This window comes from Procambarus clarkii, chromosome 64, assembly GCF_040958095.1.
Source record: "Procambarus clarkii isolate CNS0578487 chromosome 64, FALCON_Pclarkii_2.0, whole genome shotgun sequence".
Taxonomy (NCBI): domain Eukaryota; kingdom Metazoa; phylum Arthropoda; class Malacostraca; order Decapoda; family Cambaridae; genus Procambarus; species Procambarus clarkii.
The window spans coordinates 6,605,921-6,625,338 of record NC_091213.1 but is presented as its reverse complement, the minus strand read 5'-3'; the positions used below and the strand labels follow the sequence as shown (position 1 = coordinate 6,625,338).

Here is a 19,418-nt window from a genome sequence, read left to right as displayed (position 1 = left end):
CTGTGTCACCAACACCGGGGCCACCTGTGTCACCAACACCGGGGCCACCTGTGTCACCAACACCGGGGCCACCTGTGTCACCAACACCGGGGCCACCTGTGTCACCAACACCGGGGCCACCTGTGTCACCAACACCGGGGCCACCTGTGTCACCAACACCGGGGCCACCTGTGTCACCAACACCGGGGCCACCTGTGTCACCAACACCGGGGCCACCTGTGTCACCAACACCGGGGCCACCTGTGTCACCAACACCGGGGCCACCTGTGTCACCAACACCGGGGCCACCTGTGTCACCAACACCGGGGCCACCTGTGTCACCAACACCGGGGCCACCTGTGTCACCAACACCGGGGCCACCTGTGTCACCAACACCGGGGCCACCTGTGTCACCAACACCGGGGCCACCTGTGTCACCAACACAGGGGCCACCTGTGTCACCAACACTGTGGCCACCTGTGTCACCAACACCGGGGCCACCTGTGTCACCAACACCGGGGCCACCTGTGTCACCAACACCGGGGCCACCTGTGTCACCAACACCGGGGCCACCTGTGTCACCAACACCGGGGCCACCTGTGTCACCAACACCGGGGCCACCTGTGTCACCAACACCGGGGCCACCTGTGTCACCAACACTGTGGCCACCTGTGTCACCAACACTGTGGCCACCTGTGTCACCAACACCGGGGCCACCTGTGTCACCAACACCGGGGCCACCTGTGTCACCAACACCGGGGCCACCTGTGTCACCAACACCGGGGCCACCTGTGCACCAACACCGGGGCCACCTGTGTCACCAACACCGTGGCCACCTGTGTCACCAACACTGTGGCCGCCTGTGCCACCAACACTGTGGCCACCTGTGTCACCAACACTGTGGCCACCTGTGTCACCAACACTGTGGCCACCTGTGTCACCAACACCGGGGCCACCTGTGTCACCAACACCGTGGCCACCTGTGTCACCAACACCGGGGCCACCTGTGTCACCAACACCGGGGCCACCTGTGTCACCAACACTGTGGCCACCTGTGTCACCAACACTGTGGCCACCTGTGTCACCAACACCGGGGCCACCTGTGTCACCAACACCGGGGCCACCTGTGTCACCAACACCGGGGCCACCTGTGTCACCAACACCGGGGCCACCTGTGTCACCAACACCGGGGCCACCTGTGTCACCAACACCGGGGCCACCTGTGTCACCAACACCGGGGCCACCTGTGTCACCAACACCGGGGCCACCTGTGTCACCAACACCGGGGCCACCTGTGTCACCAACACCGGGGCCACCTGTGTCACCAACACCGGGGCCACCTGTGTCACCAACACTGTGGCCACCTGTGTCACCAACACCGGGGCCACCTGTGTCACCAACACCGGGGCCACCTGTGTCACCAACACCGGGGCCACCTGTGTCACCAACACCGGGGCCACCTGTGTCACCAACACCGGGGCCACCTGTGTCACCAACACCGGGGCCACCTGTGTCACCAACATCTTGTATATATAATGTCAGGAAATATGTATTTTCATCCTTCACGTAAATGATAACATTTTATAGTTGATGTAAGAACAATCATTGCGCAAGAGTAAAAGAGGGAGGGAGGGTGGAGGGAGAGAGAGAGAGAGAGAGAGAGAGAGAGAGAGAGAGAGAGAGAGAGAGAGAGAGAGAGGGGGGGGGGGAGAGAGAGAGGGGGGGGAGAGGGAGGGGGGGGGAGAGAGGGAGGGAGAGAGAGGTAGGTCCCCAAAAGGAAGGGCAGCCGCTATACAAGCTCAGATAACGGTACATTACCGGTCATTACTATTAACATTGTCTACAGAAACTTCTCCCACAAAATAGGTGAGAGGGTCCCCCAAAAATATTATTGATATAAATGATAAAGATTTGATATCCTCCAAAGGATACCGGATCAATCAGGCTGTGACAAGGCGGCTGTGACAGGCGCCTTGGAAGAAAATGCAGAATAGAACCAGCGAAGAGCAGAGGTGCCATAGACACAATCAGAGAACACTGTATAAACATCAGAGGTCCGCGGTTGTTCAACGTCCTCCCAGCGACTATAAGAAATATTGCCCGAACAACCGTGGACATCTTCAAGAGGAAACTAGATTGTTTCCTCCAAGGAGTGCCGGACCAACCGGGCTGTGGTGGGTATGTGGGCCTGCGAGCCGCTCCAAGCAACAGCCTGGTGGACCAAACTCTCACAAGTCAAGCCTGGCCTCGGGCCGGGCTTGGGGAGTAGAAGAACTCCCAGAACCCCATCAACCAGGTATCAACCAACAGCCTGGTGGACCAAACTCTCACAAGTCAAGCCTGGCCTCGGGCCGGGCTTGGGGAGTAGAACAACTCCCAGAACCCCATCAACCAGGTATCAACCAACAGCCTGGTGGACCAAACTCTCACAAGTCAAGCCTGGCCTCGGGCCGGGCTTGGGGAGTAGAACAACTCCCAGAACCCCATCAACCAGGTATCAACCAACAGCCTGGTGGACCAAACTCTCACAAGTCAAGCCTGGCCTCGGGCCGGGCTTGGGGAGTAGAACAACTCCCAGAACCCCATCAACCAGGTATCAACCAACAGCCTGGTGGACCAAACTCTCACAAGTCAAGCCTGGCCTCGGGCCGGGCTTGGGGAGTAGAACAACTCCCAGAACCCCATCAACCAGGTATCAACCAACAGCCTGGTGGACCAAACTCTCACAAGTCAAGCCTGGCCTCGGGCCTGGCTTGGGGAGTAGAAGAACTCCCAGAACCCCATCAACCAGGTATCAACCAACAGCCTGGTGGACCAAACTCTCACAAGTCAAGCCTGGCCTCGGGCCGGGCTTGGGGAGTAGAACAACTCCCAGAACCCCATCAACCAGGTATCAACCAACAGCCTGGTGGACCAAACTCTCACAAGTCAAGCCTGGCCTCGGGCCGGGCTTGGGGAGTAGAACAACTCCCATAACCCCATCAACCAGGTATCAACCAACAGCCTGGTGGACCAAACTCTCACAAGTCAAGCCTGGCCTCGGGCCGGGCTTGGGGAGTAGAACAACTCCCAGAACCCGATCAACCAGGTATCAACCAACAGCCTGGTGGACCAAACTCTCACAAGTCAAGCCTGGCCTCGGGCCGGGCTTGGGGAGTAGAACAACTCCCAGAACCCGATCAACCAGGTATCAACCAACAGCCTGGTGGACCAAACTCTCACAAGTCCAGCCTGGCCTCGGGCCGGGCTTGGGGAGTAGAAGAACTCCCAGAACCCCATCAACCAGGTATCAACCAACAGCCTGGTGGACCAAACTCTCACAAGTCCAGCCTGGCCTCGGGCCGGGCTTGGGGAGTAGAACAACTCCCAGAACCCCATCATCCAGGTATCAACCAACAGCCTGGTGGACCAAACTCTCACAAGTCAAGCCTGGCCTCGGGCCGGGCTTGGGGAGTAGAAGAACTCCCAGAACCCCATCAACCAGGTATCAACCAGGACATCAGCGAAGGATTATACATCACACAAACAAAGCCATCTATCAACAGCCAATTATCACCAAATTAAACTCTTCCATCTTTGGGAACATGACGAAACATACAGTATACTGCCCCAGCCACCAGTGAAACATACAGTATACTGCCTCAGCCACCAGTGAAACATACAGTATACTGCCCCAGCCACCAGTGAAACATACAGTATACTGCCCCAGCCACCAGTGAAACATACAGTATACTGCCTCAGCCACCAGTGAAACATACAGTATACTGCCCCAGCCACCAGTGAAACATACAGTATACTGCCCCAGCCACCAGTGAAACATACAGTATACTGCCCCAGCCACCAGTGAAACATACAGTATACTGCCTCAGCCACCAGTGAAACATACAATATACTGCCCCAGCCACCAGTGAAACATACAGTATACTGCCCCAGCCACCAGTGAAACATACAGTATACTGCCCCAGCCACCAGTGAAACATACAGTATACTGCCCCAGCCACCAGTGAAACATACAGTATACTGCCCCAGCCACCAGTGAAACATACAGTATACTGCCCCAGCCACCAGTGAAACATACAGTATACTGCCCCAGCCACCAGTGAAACATACAGTATACTGCCTCAGCCACCAGTGAAACATACAGTATACTGCCCCAGCCACCAGTGAAACATACAGTATACTGCCCCAGCCACCAGTGAAACATACAGTATACTGCCCCACCCACCAGTGAAACATACAGTATACTGCCTCAGCCACCAGTGAAACATACAGTATACTGCCCCAGCCACCAGTGAAACATACAGTATACTGCCCCAGCCACCAGTGAAACATACAGTATACTGCCTCAGCCACCAGTGAAACATACAGTATACTGCCTCAGCCACCAGTGAAACATACAGTATACTGCCCCAGCCACCAGTGAAACATACAGTATACTGCCCCAGCCACCAGTGAAACATACAGTATACTGCCCCAGCCACCAGTGAAACATACAGTATACTGCCCCAGCCACCAGTGAAACATACAGTATACTGCCTCAGCCACCAGTGAAACATACAGTATACTGCCCCAGCCACCAGTGAAACATACAGTATACTGCCCCAGCCACCAGTGAAACATACAGTATACTGCCCCAGCCACCAGTGAAACATACAGTATACTGCCCAGCCACCAGTGAAACATACAGTATACTGCCCCAGCCACCAGTGAAACATACAGTATACTGCCCCAGCCACCAGTGAAACATACAGTATACTGCCCCAGCCACCAGTGAAACATACAGTATACTGCCCCAGCCACCAGTGAAACATACAGTATACTGCCCCAGCCACCAGTGAAACATACAGTATACTGCCTCAGCCACCAGTGAAACATACAGTATACTGCCCCACCCACCAGTGAAACATACAGTATACTGCCCTACCCACCAGTGAAACATACAGTATACTGCCCCACCCACCAGTGAAACATACAGTATACTGCCCCACCCACCAGTGAAACATACAGTATACTGCCCCAGCCACCAGTGAAACATACAGTATACTGCCCCAGCCACCAGTGAAACATACAGTATACTGCCCCAGCCACCAGTGAAACATACAATATACTGCCTCTGCCACCAGTGAAACATACAGTATACTGCCTCAGCCACCAGTGAAACATACAATATACTGCCCCAGCCACCAGTGAAACATACAGTATACTGCCTCAGCCACCAGTGAAACATACAATATACTGCCCCAGCCACCAGTGAAACATACAATATACTGCCTCTGCCACCAGTGAAACATACAGTATACTGCCCCAGCCACCAGTGAAACATACAGTATACTGCCTCAGCCACCAGTGAAACATACAGTATACTGCCCCAGCCACCAGTGAAACATACAGTATACTGCCTCAGCCACCAGTGAAACATACAGTATTCTGCCCCAGCCAACAGTGAAACATACAGTATACTGCCCCAGCCACCAGTGAAACATACAATATACTGCCCCAGCCAACAGTGAAACATACAGTATACTGCCTCAGCCACCAGTGAAACATACAGTATACTGCCCCAGCCACCAGTGAAACATACAGTATACTGCCCCAGCCACCAGTGAAACATACAATATACTGCCCCAGCCACCAGTGAAACATACAATATACTGCCCCAGCCACCAGTGAAACATACAATATACTGCCCCAGCCACCAGTGAAACATAGGAGATTGGCAAGTTACTAAAAACAATCCAACCCAGCCTAGAGTACACTTCAAAACCGGTATAGGTTAAGTAATAATTGTAAATAAGAAGCAATAAGATGCTTATCTTAACATACTAAGAAGGTTAGGTGAGGTCGGTGTTTTCTATGAAGCTTTTCAAGGTAAACTAAAATATTCACAATTAATTAGTATGTCACATATGCACTTATTAAATAAGCCAATATTGACTAAGCAAGTGCGAGAACGGTTTGCAAAACCACCATCACCAAAATACTCGCACACCTCAACAAAGCCCATTTACAACATAGCACACACTAACTTGGTGTCTTCAGGCCACCAAGTTAGAGATTAGTGAAATTCTAAGAAGCCAGTATGAGGCTATGTTTAGCACACCAATAAACAACATGAAAGTTGATGACCCAGACAGCTTCTTAATGAATGACATTCAAGCTGCAGATAATATAACGGATATTACCACAAACTCGGAAGACTTTGAAAGAGAAATTGACAATATCCCCATGCACTCAGCTCCTGGACCTGACTTGTGGGATTCAATATTCATAAAGAAATGTAACGTACCAGTAGCGAGAGCACTCAGCGTAATATGGAGAAAGAGCCTGGATACATGGGAGATACCAGCAGCACTTAAATCTGCAGATATAGCTCCTCTGCACAAGGGGGGGGGGGGAGTAAAGCCTTGGCCAAAAATTATAGACCAGTTGCACTATCACAATAAAAGTTTTTGAAAGAGTGTTTAGAAACCAAATTTCTAGTTTTATGGAAAATAATGAGCCACACAACCCAGGACAACATGGATTTAGAGCGAGAAGATCCTGTCTGTCACAGTTACTCAACCACTATGACAAAATCACAGAAGCTCTAGAAGAAAAGCAAAATGCAGATGTTGTATACACAGACTTTGCAAAGGCGTTCGACAAATGTGACCATGGAGTGATAGCTCACAAAATGAGATCAATAGGAATAGCGGGTCAAGTGGGGCGTTGGATCTTCAAATTTGTCAAACGGAATGCAGAGAGTGACGGTCAATCAAATAAGATCAAGCCCAAGTGCAGTGAAAAGCTCTTTACCCCAGGGCACAGTCCTTGCACCGCTGCTATTTCTTATTCTTATCTCGGATATAGACAAAAATAATAGTCACAGCTTCGTGTCATCCTTTGCAAATGACACAAAAATCAGCATGAAAATTTCCTCTGTAGAAGAAACTGAAAACTGCAGGCAGGCAGATATTAATAAGTCTTCGATTGGGCAACTGAAAATAACATGATATTCAACGGTGACAAGTTCCAGGTACTGAGGTATGGTGGAGACGAAGTTAAACGAGACTCTGGGTACAGGACAAGTTCCAGGTACTGAGGTATGGTGGAGACGAAGTTAAACGAGACTCGGGGTACATGACAAGTTCCAGGTACTGAGGTATGGTGGAGACGAAGTTAAACGAGACTCGGGGTACAGGACAAGTTCCAGGTACTGAGGTATGGTGGAGACGAAGTTAAACGAGACTCGGGGTACAGGACACAATCATAGAAGGAATGCAACGTGTAAAAAATGGTATAGTACACACCAATAAGCACTTTTGACCCGACCAGCATACGAACCCATGCCGTTCGGGATCCAGCCCGTCCTCTAAACAAACGCCCAAAGACCATTCCACCCACCCGCCAAACCCCCAGGTGTTTATGAATGACAAACGGTTTACACACGACTCACAACTGCTGACGTCCGAACACTTCCGGAACAAGTGCTTCACTGACGACTGGTGTTCGAACCACAACGCTGTAAATGCTTCACCCACGTACTACAAGTACAAATAATCGCCAACAGAACCTAAACACCTAACCTAACTTATGCCTATATATGCACAATATGGTAATATATAATAATATTAATTTATATTTGAGAAAATTCCTATTGTGAATGAACAGCATGTTAAAATTAATGAATACGTCTTTGGGGTCGACCGCTGGATGGAATGAACTTGGTCTGAGGACGGGTATGATAAGGGAACTTGAGTACGACAGTTTCTTGACTATGGGGAAACCATAGGGGGGCGGGCAGGTGTCGTGATCGCTACAGGTCAGTGACAGCGACACCCGTGCTCTGTACCTGCATGATAATATATTAAGTGACGCATATTGGTTGTGTCTCCCAGACAGAGACAGACAGACATACAGACAGACACTGCCTGCCTGCCTGCCTGCCTGCCTGCCTGCCTGCCTGCCTGCCTGCCTGCCTGGCTATCAGTGAAATATGAAGCTACAGAACATGACATAAAGGGTGTGGGAGGGAGAGTGCGGCGAGAATAGGGGTCAAGACGCCAGTGCCACCACACTCTCCTGTTAAGGGATAGGTTCTCTGGAGACACCGAGTGCCATCAGACATTACCCTGACCTCCGACAGGAACACTGAGACCAATCAGTTCAGGTATGGGTGATAATATTGAAGGGTGCGTCAAATGGGTGGACACGGTAACCAAGGGGACTTTTTGTTTTGACAACAAACATAGAAGCGATCAATGCGTTGCTTTACACATACGCCTCGACCCCGTCACCCACTCCAGCACGTACACAGTGGAGCTGTTAACCTACTTCTGAAATATTACCGGACAGGTTCCGGCCTGCGGGTCATCCACCGGCCTCGGATGGACGCCATCATGGAGCGAGAAATATTATGAAGTTAATGAGTGTGTTGAGCAATGGCAAGTTTATTGCTAACGTAAATGTTCACGGTGTAAATGAGTTAAATGCGTAAACACATCTTGACGAGAACGGTCGTGTGTGTGTGTGTGTGTGTGTGTGTGTGTGTGTGTGTGTGTGTGTGTGTGTGTGTGTGTGTGTGTGTGTGTGTGTGTGTGTGTACTCATCTAATTGTACTCAACTAATTGTGCTTGCGGGGTTTGAGCTCTGGCTCTTTGGTCCCGCCACTCACCTGTCAATCCACAGGTGTACAGGTTCCTCATATCTACACTTGTACTGTGTATGGAGTCAGCCTCCACCACATTACTTCCTAATGCATTCCATTTGTCAACCACTCTGACACTAAAAAAGTTCTTTCTAATGTCTTTATAATATTAGTCTAATATTACTTTTTCTAATCTTACAATTACTAATTGTGCGCATGTGCGTGTGTGTACAGAATCTTGAGCCAATTGGGTTCTATCATATCTACATATGAAAGTGAGTATGGAATCTGTTTCCACCACGTCACTAACTAGGGCACTCCATCTGTTAACTGCTCTGACACAGAACAAATTCTCTCGAATGTGTCTATGGTTCATTTGGGTACTCAGTTTTAGTAGAGGAAAAAAGATGCAAACTGGAACGCTGACGGCACTCACTCTATAGGTTTAGGAGACCAATAGCAGAACATCTCCAACACTCCACAGCAGCTGTCACGGGCTGCTTCCTGGGGGTGGAGGCCTGGTCGAGGACCGGGCCGCGGGGACACTAAAGCCCCGAAATCATCTCAAGATAACCTCAAGATAACCTCCACTCTCTCTCAACAACGATGAGGAAGGCTATGTAGAGTAACTGACATGATCTCACTCCAACTGCAAGAATCATATCAAATCCACTAGTAACAAAAAGTGCAAAACGCCATTAGTGGAAATCAGAGGACTCCGAAATACTTTTTCTGCTATTCAAAGACTAGAAGAAACTAGAAGAACACTTCCCACGTTTAATCATGTGTTCCCCTTGCTCCACTGTTGTTGTTTGTTATAGATTCACCAACTCCAAACAAAATGTTGCAAGAACCCGTAGTGGACTTACCTGGCACAGTAGAGGGGCAAGTAGCACAGGCTATGGTGAACCCGTAGTGGACTTACCTGGCACAGTAGAGGGGCAAGTAGCACGGGCTATGGTGAGCCCGTAGTGGACTTACCTGGCACAGTAGAGGGGCAAGTAGCACGGGCTATGGTGAACCCGTAGTGGACTTACCTGGCACAGGAGCGGGGCAAGTAGCACGGGCTATGGTGAACCCGTAGTGGACTTACCTGGCACAGGAGCGGGGCAAGTAGCACGGGCTATGGTGAGCCCGTAGTGGACTTACCTGGCACAGGAGCGGGGCAAGTAGCACGGGCTATGGTGAGCCCGTAGTGGACTTACCTGGCACTGGAGCGGGGCAAGTAGCACGGGCTATGGTGAGCCCGTAGTGGACTTACCTGGCACAGTAGAGGGGCAAGTAGCACGGGCTATGGTGAGCCCGTAGTGGACTTACCTGGCACAGTAGAGGGGCAAGTAGCACGGGCTATGGTGAGCCCGTAGTGGACTTACCTGGCACAGTAGAGGGGCAAGTAGCACGGGCTATGGTGAGCCCGTAGTGGACTTACCTGGCACAGGAGCGGGGCAAGTAGCACGGGCTATGGTGAGCCCGTAGTGAACTTACCTGGCACAGGAGCGGGGCAAGTAGCACGGGCTATGGTGAGCCCGTAGTGAACTTACCTGGCACAGGAGCGGGGCAAGTAGCACGGGCTATGGTGAGCCCGTAGTGAACTTACCTGGCACAGGAGCGGGGCAAGTAGCACAGGCTATGGTGAGCCCGTAGTGGACTTACCTGGCACAGGAGCGGGGCAAGTAGCACGGGCTATGGTGAGCCCGTAGTGGACTTACCTGGCACAGTAGAGGGGCAAGTAGCACGGGCTATGGTGAGCCCGTAGTGGACTTACCTGGCACAGGAGCGGGGCAAGTAGCACGGGCTATGGTGAGCCCGTAGTGGACTTACCAGGCACAGGAGCGGGGCAAGTAGCACGGGCTATGGTGAGCCCGTAGTGGACTTACCTGGCACAGGAGCGGGGCAAGTAGCACGGGCTATGGTGAGCCCGTAGTGAACTTACCTGGCACAGGAGCGGGGCAAGTAGCACGGGCTATGGTGAGCCCGTAGTGGACTTACCAGGCACAGGAGCGGGGCAAGTAGCATGGGCTATGGTGAGCCCGTAGTGGACTTACCTGGCACAGGAGCGGGGCAAGTAGCACGGGCTATGGTGAGCCCGTAGTGGACTTACCTGGCACAGGAGCGGGGCAAGTAGCACTGGCTATGGTGAGCCCGTAGTGGACTTACCTGGCACAGGAGCGGGGCAAGTAGCACGGGCTATGGTGAGCCCGTAGTGGACTTACCTGGCACAGGAGCGGGGCAAGTAGCACGGGCTATGGTGAGCCCGTAGTGGACTTACCTGGCACAGGAGCGGGGCAAGTAGCACGGGCTATGGTGAGCCCGTAGTGGACTTACCTGACACAGGAGCGGGGCAAGTAGCACGGGCTATGGTGAGCCCGTAGTGAACTTACCTGGCACAGTAGAGGGGCAAGTAGCACGGGCTATGGTGAGCCCGTAGTGGACTTACCTGGCACAGTAGAGGGGCAAGTAGCACGGGCTATGGTGAGCCCGTAGTGAACTTACCTGGCACAGGAGCGGGGCAAGTAGCACGGGCTATGGTGAGCCCGTAGTGGACTTACCTGGCACAGGAGCGGGGCAAGTAGCACAGGCTATGGTGAGCCCGTAGTGGACTTACCTGGCACAGGAGCGGGGCAAGTAGCACAGGCTATGGTGAGCCCGTAGTGGACTTACCTGGCACAGGAGCGGGGCAAGTAGCACAGGCTATGGTGAGCCCGTAGTGGACTTACCTGGCACAGGAGCGGGGCAAGTAGCACAGGCTATGGTGAGCCCGTAGTGGACTTACCTGGCACAGGAGCGGGGTAAGTAGCACAGGCTATGGTGAGCCCGTAGTGGACTTACCTGGCACAGGAGCGGGGCAAGTAGCACAGGCTATGGTGAGCCCGTAGTGGACTTACCTGGCACAGGAGCGGGGCAAGTAGCACAGGCTATGGTGAGCCCGTAGTGGACTTACCTGGCACAGGAGCGGGGCAAGTAGCACGGGCTGTGGTGAGCCCGTGGTGGACTTACCTGGCACAGGAGCGGGGAAAGTAGCACGGACTATGGTGAGCCCGTAGTGGACTTACCTGACACAGGAGCGGGGCAAGTAGCACGGGCTATGGTGAGCCCGTAGTGGACTTACCTGGCACAGGAGCGGGGCAAGTAGCACGGGCAATGATGAACCCGTAGTGGACTTACCTGGCACAGGAGCGGGGCAAGTAGCACGGGCTATGGTGAGCCCGTAGTGGACTTACCAGGCACAGGAGCGGGGCTGTAACTGCCAGTGGGATGGGATGCCTACAGCCTCTTCAAGTCATGGACATGGCCAATGAAGCGAAAGGTCCTCTACTGTCTGCCAGCAACATTTATGTAGCCTTTCCTCACACCTCATCGTTCAGGGACTTGTCTAGTGGCATATCATTGAACCTTCTCCAATTTCGGAGTGTGCTTGATTAGGTATGTAATCCAGGCTGGAGCCGCATGCTCCGTGATTCTGGCGTATGTGATGTACAAGGTTCTGAAGGATGACTTACATAAATTTGTTAAGGCAGGTTTTGATAGTGAGCCGCGCTTATACCACCGTTGACATCTTCAAGAGAAAACTGGACGGTTTTCTAAGAGAAGTTCCGGATCAACCGGGCTGTGGTGGGTATGTGGGCCTGCGGGCCGCTCCAACCAACAGCCTGGTGGACCAAACTCTCACAAGTCTAGCCTGGCCTCGGGCCGGGCTTGGGGAGTAGAACAACTCCCAGAACCCCATCAACCAGGTATCAACCAACAGCCTGGTGGACCAAACTCTCACAAGTCAAGCCTGGCCTCGGGCCGGGCTTGGGGAGTAGAACAACTCCCAGAACCCCATCAACCAGGTATCAACCAACAGCCTGGTGGACCAAACTCTCACAAGTCAAGCCTGGCCTCGGGCCGGGCTTGGGGAGTAGAAGAACTCCCAGAACCCCATCAACCAGGTATCAACCAACAGCCTGGTGGACCAAACTCTCACAAGTCAAGCCTGGCCTCGGGCCGGGCTTGGGGAGTAGAACAACTCCCAGAACCCCATCAACCAGGTATCAACCAACAGCCTGGTGGACCAAACTCTCACAAGTCAAGCCTGGCCTCGGGCCGGGCTTGGGGAGTAGAACAACTCCCTGAACCCCATCAACCAGGTATCAACCAACAGCCTGGTGGACCAAACTCTCACAAGTCAAGCCTGGCCTCGGGCCGGGCTTGGGGAGTAGAACAACTCCCAGAACCCCATCAACCAGGTATCAACCAACAGCCTGGTGGACCAAACTCTCACAAGTCAAGCCTGGCCTCGGGCCGGGCTTGGGGAGTAGAACAACTCCCAGAACCCCATCAACCAGGTATCAACCAACAGCCTGGTGGACCAAACTCTCACAAGTCAAGCCTGGCCTCGGGCCGGGCTTGGGCAGTAGAACAACTCCCAGAACCCCATCAACCAGGTATCAACCAACAGCCTGGTGGACCAAACTCTCACAAGTCAAGCCTGGCCTCGGGCCGGGCTTGGGGAGTAGAACAACTCCCAGAACCCCATCAACCAGGTATCAACCAACAGCCTGGTGGACCAAACTCTCACAAGTCAAGCCTGGCCTCGGGCCGGGCTTGGGGAGTAGAACAACTCCCTGAACCCCATCAACCAGGTATCAACCAACAGCCTGGTGGACCAAACTCTCACAAGCTTGACTTGTGAGAGTTTGGTCCACCAGGCTGTTGGTTGGAGCGTCCCGCAGGTCCACATACCCACCAGAGCCTGGTTGGTCCGGAACTTCTCTTAGAAAACAGTCCAGTTTTCTCTTGAAGATGTCCACGGTTGTTCCGGCAATATTTCTTATTACCGCTACTACCATGTTTGATCCTCACATTGTTCCTGTTATGTGGTCTCTGAACCCTTCGCAGCCTGGGATATCCGTCTCCATGAAACTCCTCTCTTAGCATCAAGCTCACGCCTCCACCTCCCCCTTCATTCTATCTTTCCTTATTACACTGTATCCCCAGGGAAACACTATATTCAGTACGACGCCTGACACCTTAAATCAGTTATTACATCTGGGTTATCTTTTTTCCCCGCAAGTTCACTACCTTTATTAGTAATCCCATCTATGTTTGAATACATTACATTGAAGTTAAATTTCTTCTGTCCAGTCTAAGTTACCCTTGGAGTTGATTCCGCTAGAATAGGTTTGTCTGTGGGATTGTTGCAGGGGAGCCGGTCGGCCGAGCGGACAGCACGCGGGACTTGTGATCCTGTGGTCCCGAGTTCGATCCCAGGCGCCGGCGAGAAACAATGGGCAGCGTTTCTTTCACCCTATGCCCCTGTTGCCTAGCAGTAAAATAGGTACCTGGGTGTTAGTCTGCTGTCACGGGCTGCTTCCTGGGGGGTGGAGGCCTGGTCGAGGACCGGGCCGCGGGGACACTAAAGCCCCGAAATCATCTCAAGATAACCTCAAGAAGATGGTGAAGAAGATCCTGTATGCTGGGAGGAGTTAGGTAGACGGGAGAGGATTGGGGTGTGTATTAGACGTTTAGTTGTGGCCTAGAAATACACGGTGGGGGGCAGGGTGGGTTTAGAGTGTGCTACGCCTCATCGTGGAGCTCCGTATAAAGTAACGCTCAAGAAAATTAGAAAAGTTTCAGAAGTTTGCGCCGAGGCTCGTCCCAGAATTGCGAGGGATGGTATACGAAGAGAGACTGAAGGAACTCAACATAACGACGCTAGAAGAGAGGAGAGGAGGTCATGACAGAGATGTATAAAATATTTAGAGGGATTGATAGGGAAGGAAAAAGAGAGAGGTTCACAGTTTAGTCCAACAGAACAAGCATGAAGGATGCCGAACACGGATGAAAGCTTAACTCAGATGAGTCAGATTTTAGAAAGTTTTCATTTAGCATAAGAGCAGTTGGAAAATATAATGAACTAAAGGAGCAGGTTGTAGAGGGAGACTCCATTCATAACTCTAAAAGTAAACATAATGGGGAAATAGCCAAGCAGTCATTGCAGTAGACAACCGGCGACTAAGGCCGGGTCCAAGAGCTAATGCTTGATCATGTAGGCACAAATAGTCGTGTTCAAATAGATGAACACACACACACACACACACACACACACACACACACACACACACACACACACACACACACACGAGGTGGTGGAGGCTGACTCCAATACACAGTTTCAAATGTAGATATGACAGAGCCCAATAGGCTCAGGAACCTGTACACCAGTTGATTGACAGTTGAGAGGCGGGACCAAAGAGCCAGAGCTCAACCCCCGCAAACACAACTAGGCGAGTACACACACACTAACGTTCCAACAGAAGCATGTTAGGAGAGAAGCGCGCGCACATACAATACTGTGTATATGTTAGATTTGTTGGTCGATGTTTGAGAGGGCGAGCAGTGAGTGAGGTGTCCACCACAACACTGGTCGCCCCGTCACTCCCCGTCACTCATGTAGCCGGGGCACTCGACAAGAACCATCCCCAGTTTCACAAGTGATGTTAGTAAGAAAATCATTGGAGTAGCGCTGCGAGATTGAACCTGCGTCTCGTAGATGTGCCAAGTTATTTTCATTTCTTTGTATAATCGAGTCGTCTCAAAAGTAATTAATGGCTGTGTATTGAAGTGCACTTGATGAGAAATGCTGCAAAAGATACCAAGATGCAAAGAACGATTGCATCAGGCGCTTGTGCAATTCAAGAAAAGCCTGAGGGCATCTTAAGTGTCTGTGTGTAGTACACACACAGTACTGTGAGAGGTGGAGGGCACAGTACTGTGAGAGGTGGAGGGCACAGTACTGTGAGAGGTGGAGGGCACACTACTGTGAGAGGTGGAGGGCACACTACTGTGAGAGGTGGAGGGCACACTACTGTGAGAGGTGGAGGGCACACTACTGTGAGAGGTGGAGGGCACACTACTGTGAGAGGTGGAGGGCACACTACTGTGAGAGGTGGAGGGCACACTACTGTGAGAGGTGGAGGGCACACTACTGTGAGAGGTGGAGGGCACACTACTGTGAGAGGTGGAGGGCACACTACTGTGAGAGGTGGAGGGCACACTACTGTGAGAGGTGGAGGGCACACTACTGTGAGAGGTGGAGGGCACACTACTGTGAGAGGTGGAGGGCACACTACTGTGAGAGGTGGAGGGCACAGTACTGTGAGAGGTGGAGGGCACAGTACTGTGAGAGGTGGAGGGCACACTACTGTGAGAGGTGGAGGGCACACTACTGTGAGAGGTGGAGGGCACACTACTGTGAGAGGTGGAGGGCACACTACTGTGAGAGGTGGAGGGCACAGTACTGTGAGAGGTGCTGACTTAATACTGCAGGGATCTCCAGTGTTGTGCCAAGAACTAAGGTGTTGGACTCGTGCCATAAAAGTGTTTGTATGGGCTTCCGTATACATTTTTTAATGTACATTGTACGGCAATGTACATTTTTTAATGTACATTGCCGTATTCAGACTTGTCATTATATGCAGTGATTTGTGTCATTATGCTTTTCTATAAGAGATGTGGCCATTTATCTTAAATGTTAACAAGGATTTATAATTTTTTTCCGTTTTCCGTTGGCCACTCAAACATTTAAGTGTTTAAAGTGCCTTTTGAAAGTGCTTTTAGTCTGTCCTACATAGATGAAGACAAGTGTTCTACTACAAATGGTGCAATAGGCTGTTGAAAACTCTACCGTAGAATGTGATTGAAGTGCTTTTACAATGTCAGTTACTCCTTAAAATGTTACTTGCGAGGCGACAGCTGAAACTGAACCTCTTCGGCGGGACGACATGTCTTAAGGTTATCTTGAGGTTATCTTGAGATGATTTCGGGGCTTTTAGTGTCCCCGCTGCCCGGTCCTCGACCAGGCCTCCACCCCCAGGAAGCAGCCCGTGACAGCTGACTAACACCCAGGTACCTATTTTACTGCTAGGTAACAGAGGCATAGGGTGAAAGAAACTCTGCCCATTGTTTCTCGCCGGCGCCTGGGATCGAACCCGGGACCACAGGATCACAAGCCCAGCATGCTGTCCGCTCGGCCGACCGGCTCCCTACTTGAAAGTGAAAGGTAGATCATGCAAGGTCACTCGACCTCTCTAGTAAGACATATATAATGTTCTGTTCAAGTGTTCAGTTTACTCCGTGTATTATAATGGGTCGGCAAGGCCTGGTACCCGCCTAATGGTGTGTGTAAATATTCTGAACAGCTGTCGGCGCCCTGATGTTGACTTGTAGAGCGGAGCGGTCCTCTGTCCTCCCCCCCCCCCCCTACGCACTCCCACGCTCTGCTCACTACTACCTCACCCCTCTTTCTCGTAATGGGTGATCTGTGTACTGATCCACAAGACTATTAAATCAAGGTGTCAAAGGGTTCTGAGCTCGTGTAGAAACTCGCGGAATTTAAGTGAGAAAATTATATGCTGCCGAAATATTCCCACCGTCCCAATTAATCTCCATTGTGTTTATAAATTCGTTTAATTTATATAGTGGCTAAAAGGTTGAAGCTTCGGTGACTAGTCACAGTCCGTCCTCCTAAGGGTTCGCAAAGTCTAGAAAACGGTCAATTTAACGCGCCCTTATCCTAACCTACCAGAGAACCCAAAACAGAAAACCGGGGGCAGTACGTCACTTTCGCCAGCCGCTTCCATTTTCTAGGACGACGACTTTCGGCCTTAGGTAACGCCTACGATCGAAAAGCGACGTTCTTTGTAAGAGGACAAGTTGCTGTGGGAGGACCCAAACGTCGACTTAAGGGTCCCTGTATGAATGCTCATTTTGTTAATATAGTCACGAGTGCGTTTTGAAATAATTAGTTTTGGAGCAACGCATAATAGAATTAATTTATATGAAAAAATAATACATCGGATGTGTCTAGGTTTTGTCATCAGTGTAAAAAATTATTACTAAGGTTAATGTCTTCTGTAAATTAATAAAAAATTAGTCATTGGGCCTTTCTTCTATGACCGACATGTTGTAAATGATGGCACTCGACACTGCCATCATTTACATGTTGTAAATGGTGGCACTCAACACTGCCATCATTTACATGTTGTAAATGGTGGCACTCGACACTGCCATCATTTACATGTTGTAAATGATGGCACGCGACACTGCCATCATTTACATGTTGTAAATGGTGGCACTCGACACTGCCATCATTTACATGTTGTAAATGATGGCACTCGACACTGCCATCATTTACATGTTGTAAATGATGGCACTCGACACTGCCATCATTTACATGTTGTAAATGATGGCACTCGACACTGCCAACATTTACATGTTGTAAATGATGGCACTCGACACTGCCATCATTTACATGTTGTAAATGATGGCACTCGACACTGCCATCATTTACATGTTGTAAATGATGGCACTCAACACTGCCATCATTTACATGTTGTAAATGATGGCACTCGACACTGCCATCATTTACATGCTGTAAATGATGGCACTCGACACTGCCATCATTTACATGCTGTAAATGATGGCAGTGTTGAGAAATGCTGCACCATTTCTTTTATTTCTGAGCTTAACTAATTAGGGATAACGTTTCAACAAGACGATGCCCCCTTGGCACTATGGCGTGAGTTAGAGAGCTCCTAAATGTTCACTAGCATGTGAAGAGGAAGAGCAAGACCATGATCTTGACATCCAAGATCCTCACAAGACTCCATTAGAGTTCTTCTGGCGGGGACAACTGAAAATTAATATATATTCAACTAAACCATGACCCTATGTATTACTTCTATTATATATAGCTCTAAAATAATAAATATATATAAAACTGCACACGGACTCTATAGTCACCCTGTATATTACAGAAATTTTGTAATATTATTAATAATAATTATGATAATAAGGCAAATTTAGGTTAATGATACAGTTGGTAAGAGTATATTAAGAAATTACAATAATGATTTGGCGTATCACGTAAGAGTTAGGACCATTGACATCTTGAGGTTATCTTGAGATGATTTCGGGGCTTTAGTGTCCCCGCGGCCCGGTCCTCGACCAGGCCTCCACCCCCCCAGGAAGCAGCCCGTGATAGCTGACTAACACCCAGGTACCTATTTTACTGCTAGGTAACAGGGGCATAGGGTGAAAGGAACTCTGCCCATTGTTTCTCGCCGGCGCCCGGGAACGAACCCGGGACCATGTTGTACATCTGTACAAGTGACAGTACATCTGACAGTACAGAGTATCTGCCTTCCCTTCTGAATGAACTGGCCGTAACCTCAGCCAGTGTTGACAGGTTTAGTGACGTCACAGTAGCAGTCAGGTGTGTGGACACTTACCACACGGGGCCATGAGAGGGACCTGGCCGTGTGGACACTCACCACACGGGGTCATGAGAGGGACCTGGCCGTGTGGACACCACACACGGGGTCATGAGAGGGACCTGGCCGTGTGGACACTAACCACACGGGGCCATGAGAGGGACCTGGCCGTGTGGACACCACACACGGGGTCATGAGAGGGACCTGGCCGTGTGGACACTCACCACACGGGGCCATGAGAGGGACCTGGCCGTGTGGACACTCACCACACGGGGTCATGAGAGGGACCTGGCCGTGTGGGCACTCACCACACGGGGTCATGAGAGGGACCTGGCCGTGTGGACACTCACCACACGGGGCCATGAGAGGGACCTGGCCGTGTGGACACTCACCGCACGGGGTCATGAGAGGGACCTGGCCGTGTGGACACCACACACGGGGTCATGAGAGGGACCTGGCCGTGTGGACACTCACCACACGGGGTCATGAGAGGGACCTGGCCGTGTGGACACTCACCACACGGGGTCATGAGAGGGACCTGGCCGTGTGGACACCAC

At 51.2% G+C, this 19,418-nt stretch overlaps 2 protein-coding genes across 5 annotated transcripts in view; both read left to right on the top strand.

Annotated features, from left to right (window-relative positions):
* Nucleotides 1-8,378, top strand: part of LOC123769043 (S-antigen protein-like) — a 94,777-nt gene extending 86,399 nt beyond the window's left edge. The window contains exon 5 of the mRNA XM_069309034.1: nt 8,314-8,378. Coding sequence (XP_069165135.1) covers nt 8,314-8,378 — 65 coding nt within the window. The remainder of the gene's footprint in view (nt 1-8,313) is intronic.
* The window catches only part of LOC123768916 (Ankyrin repeat-rich membrane spanning), an 866,672-nt gene that overhangs the window by 213,715 nt on the left and 633,539 nt on the right, over nt 1-19,418 (top strand). The window lies entirely within an intron of this gene.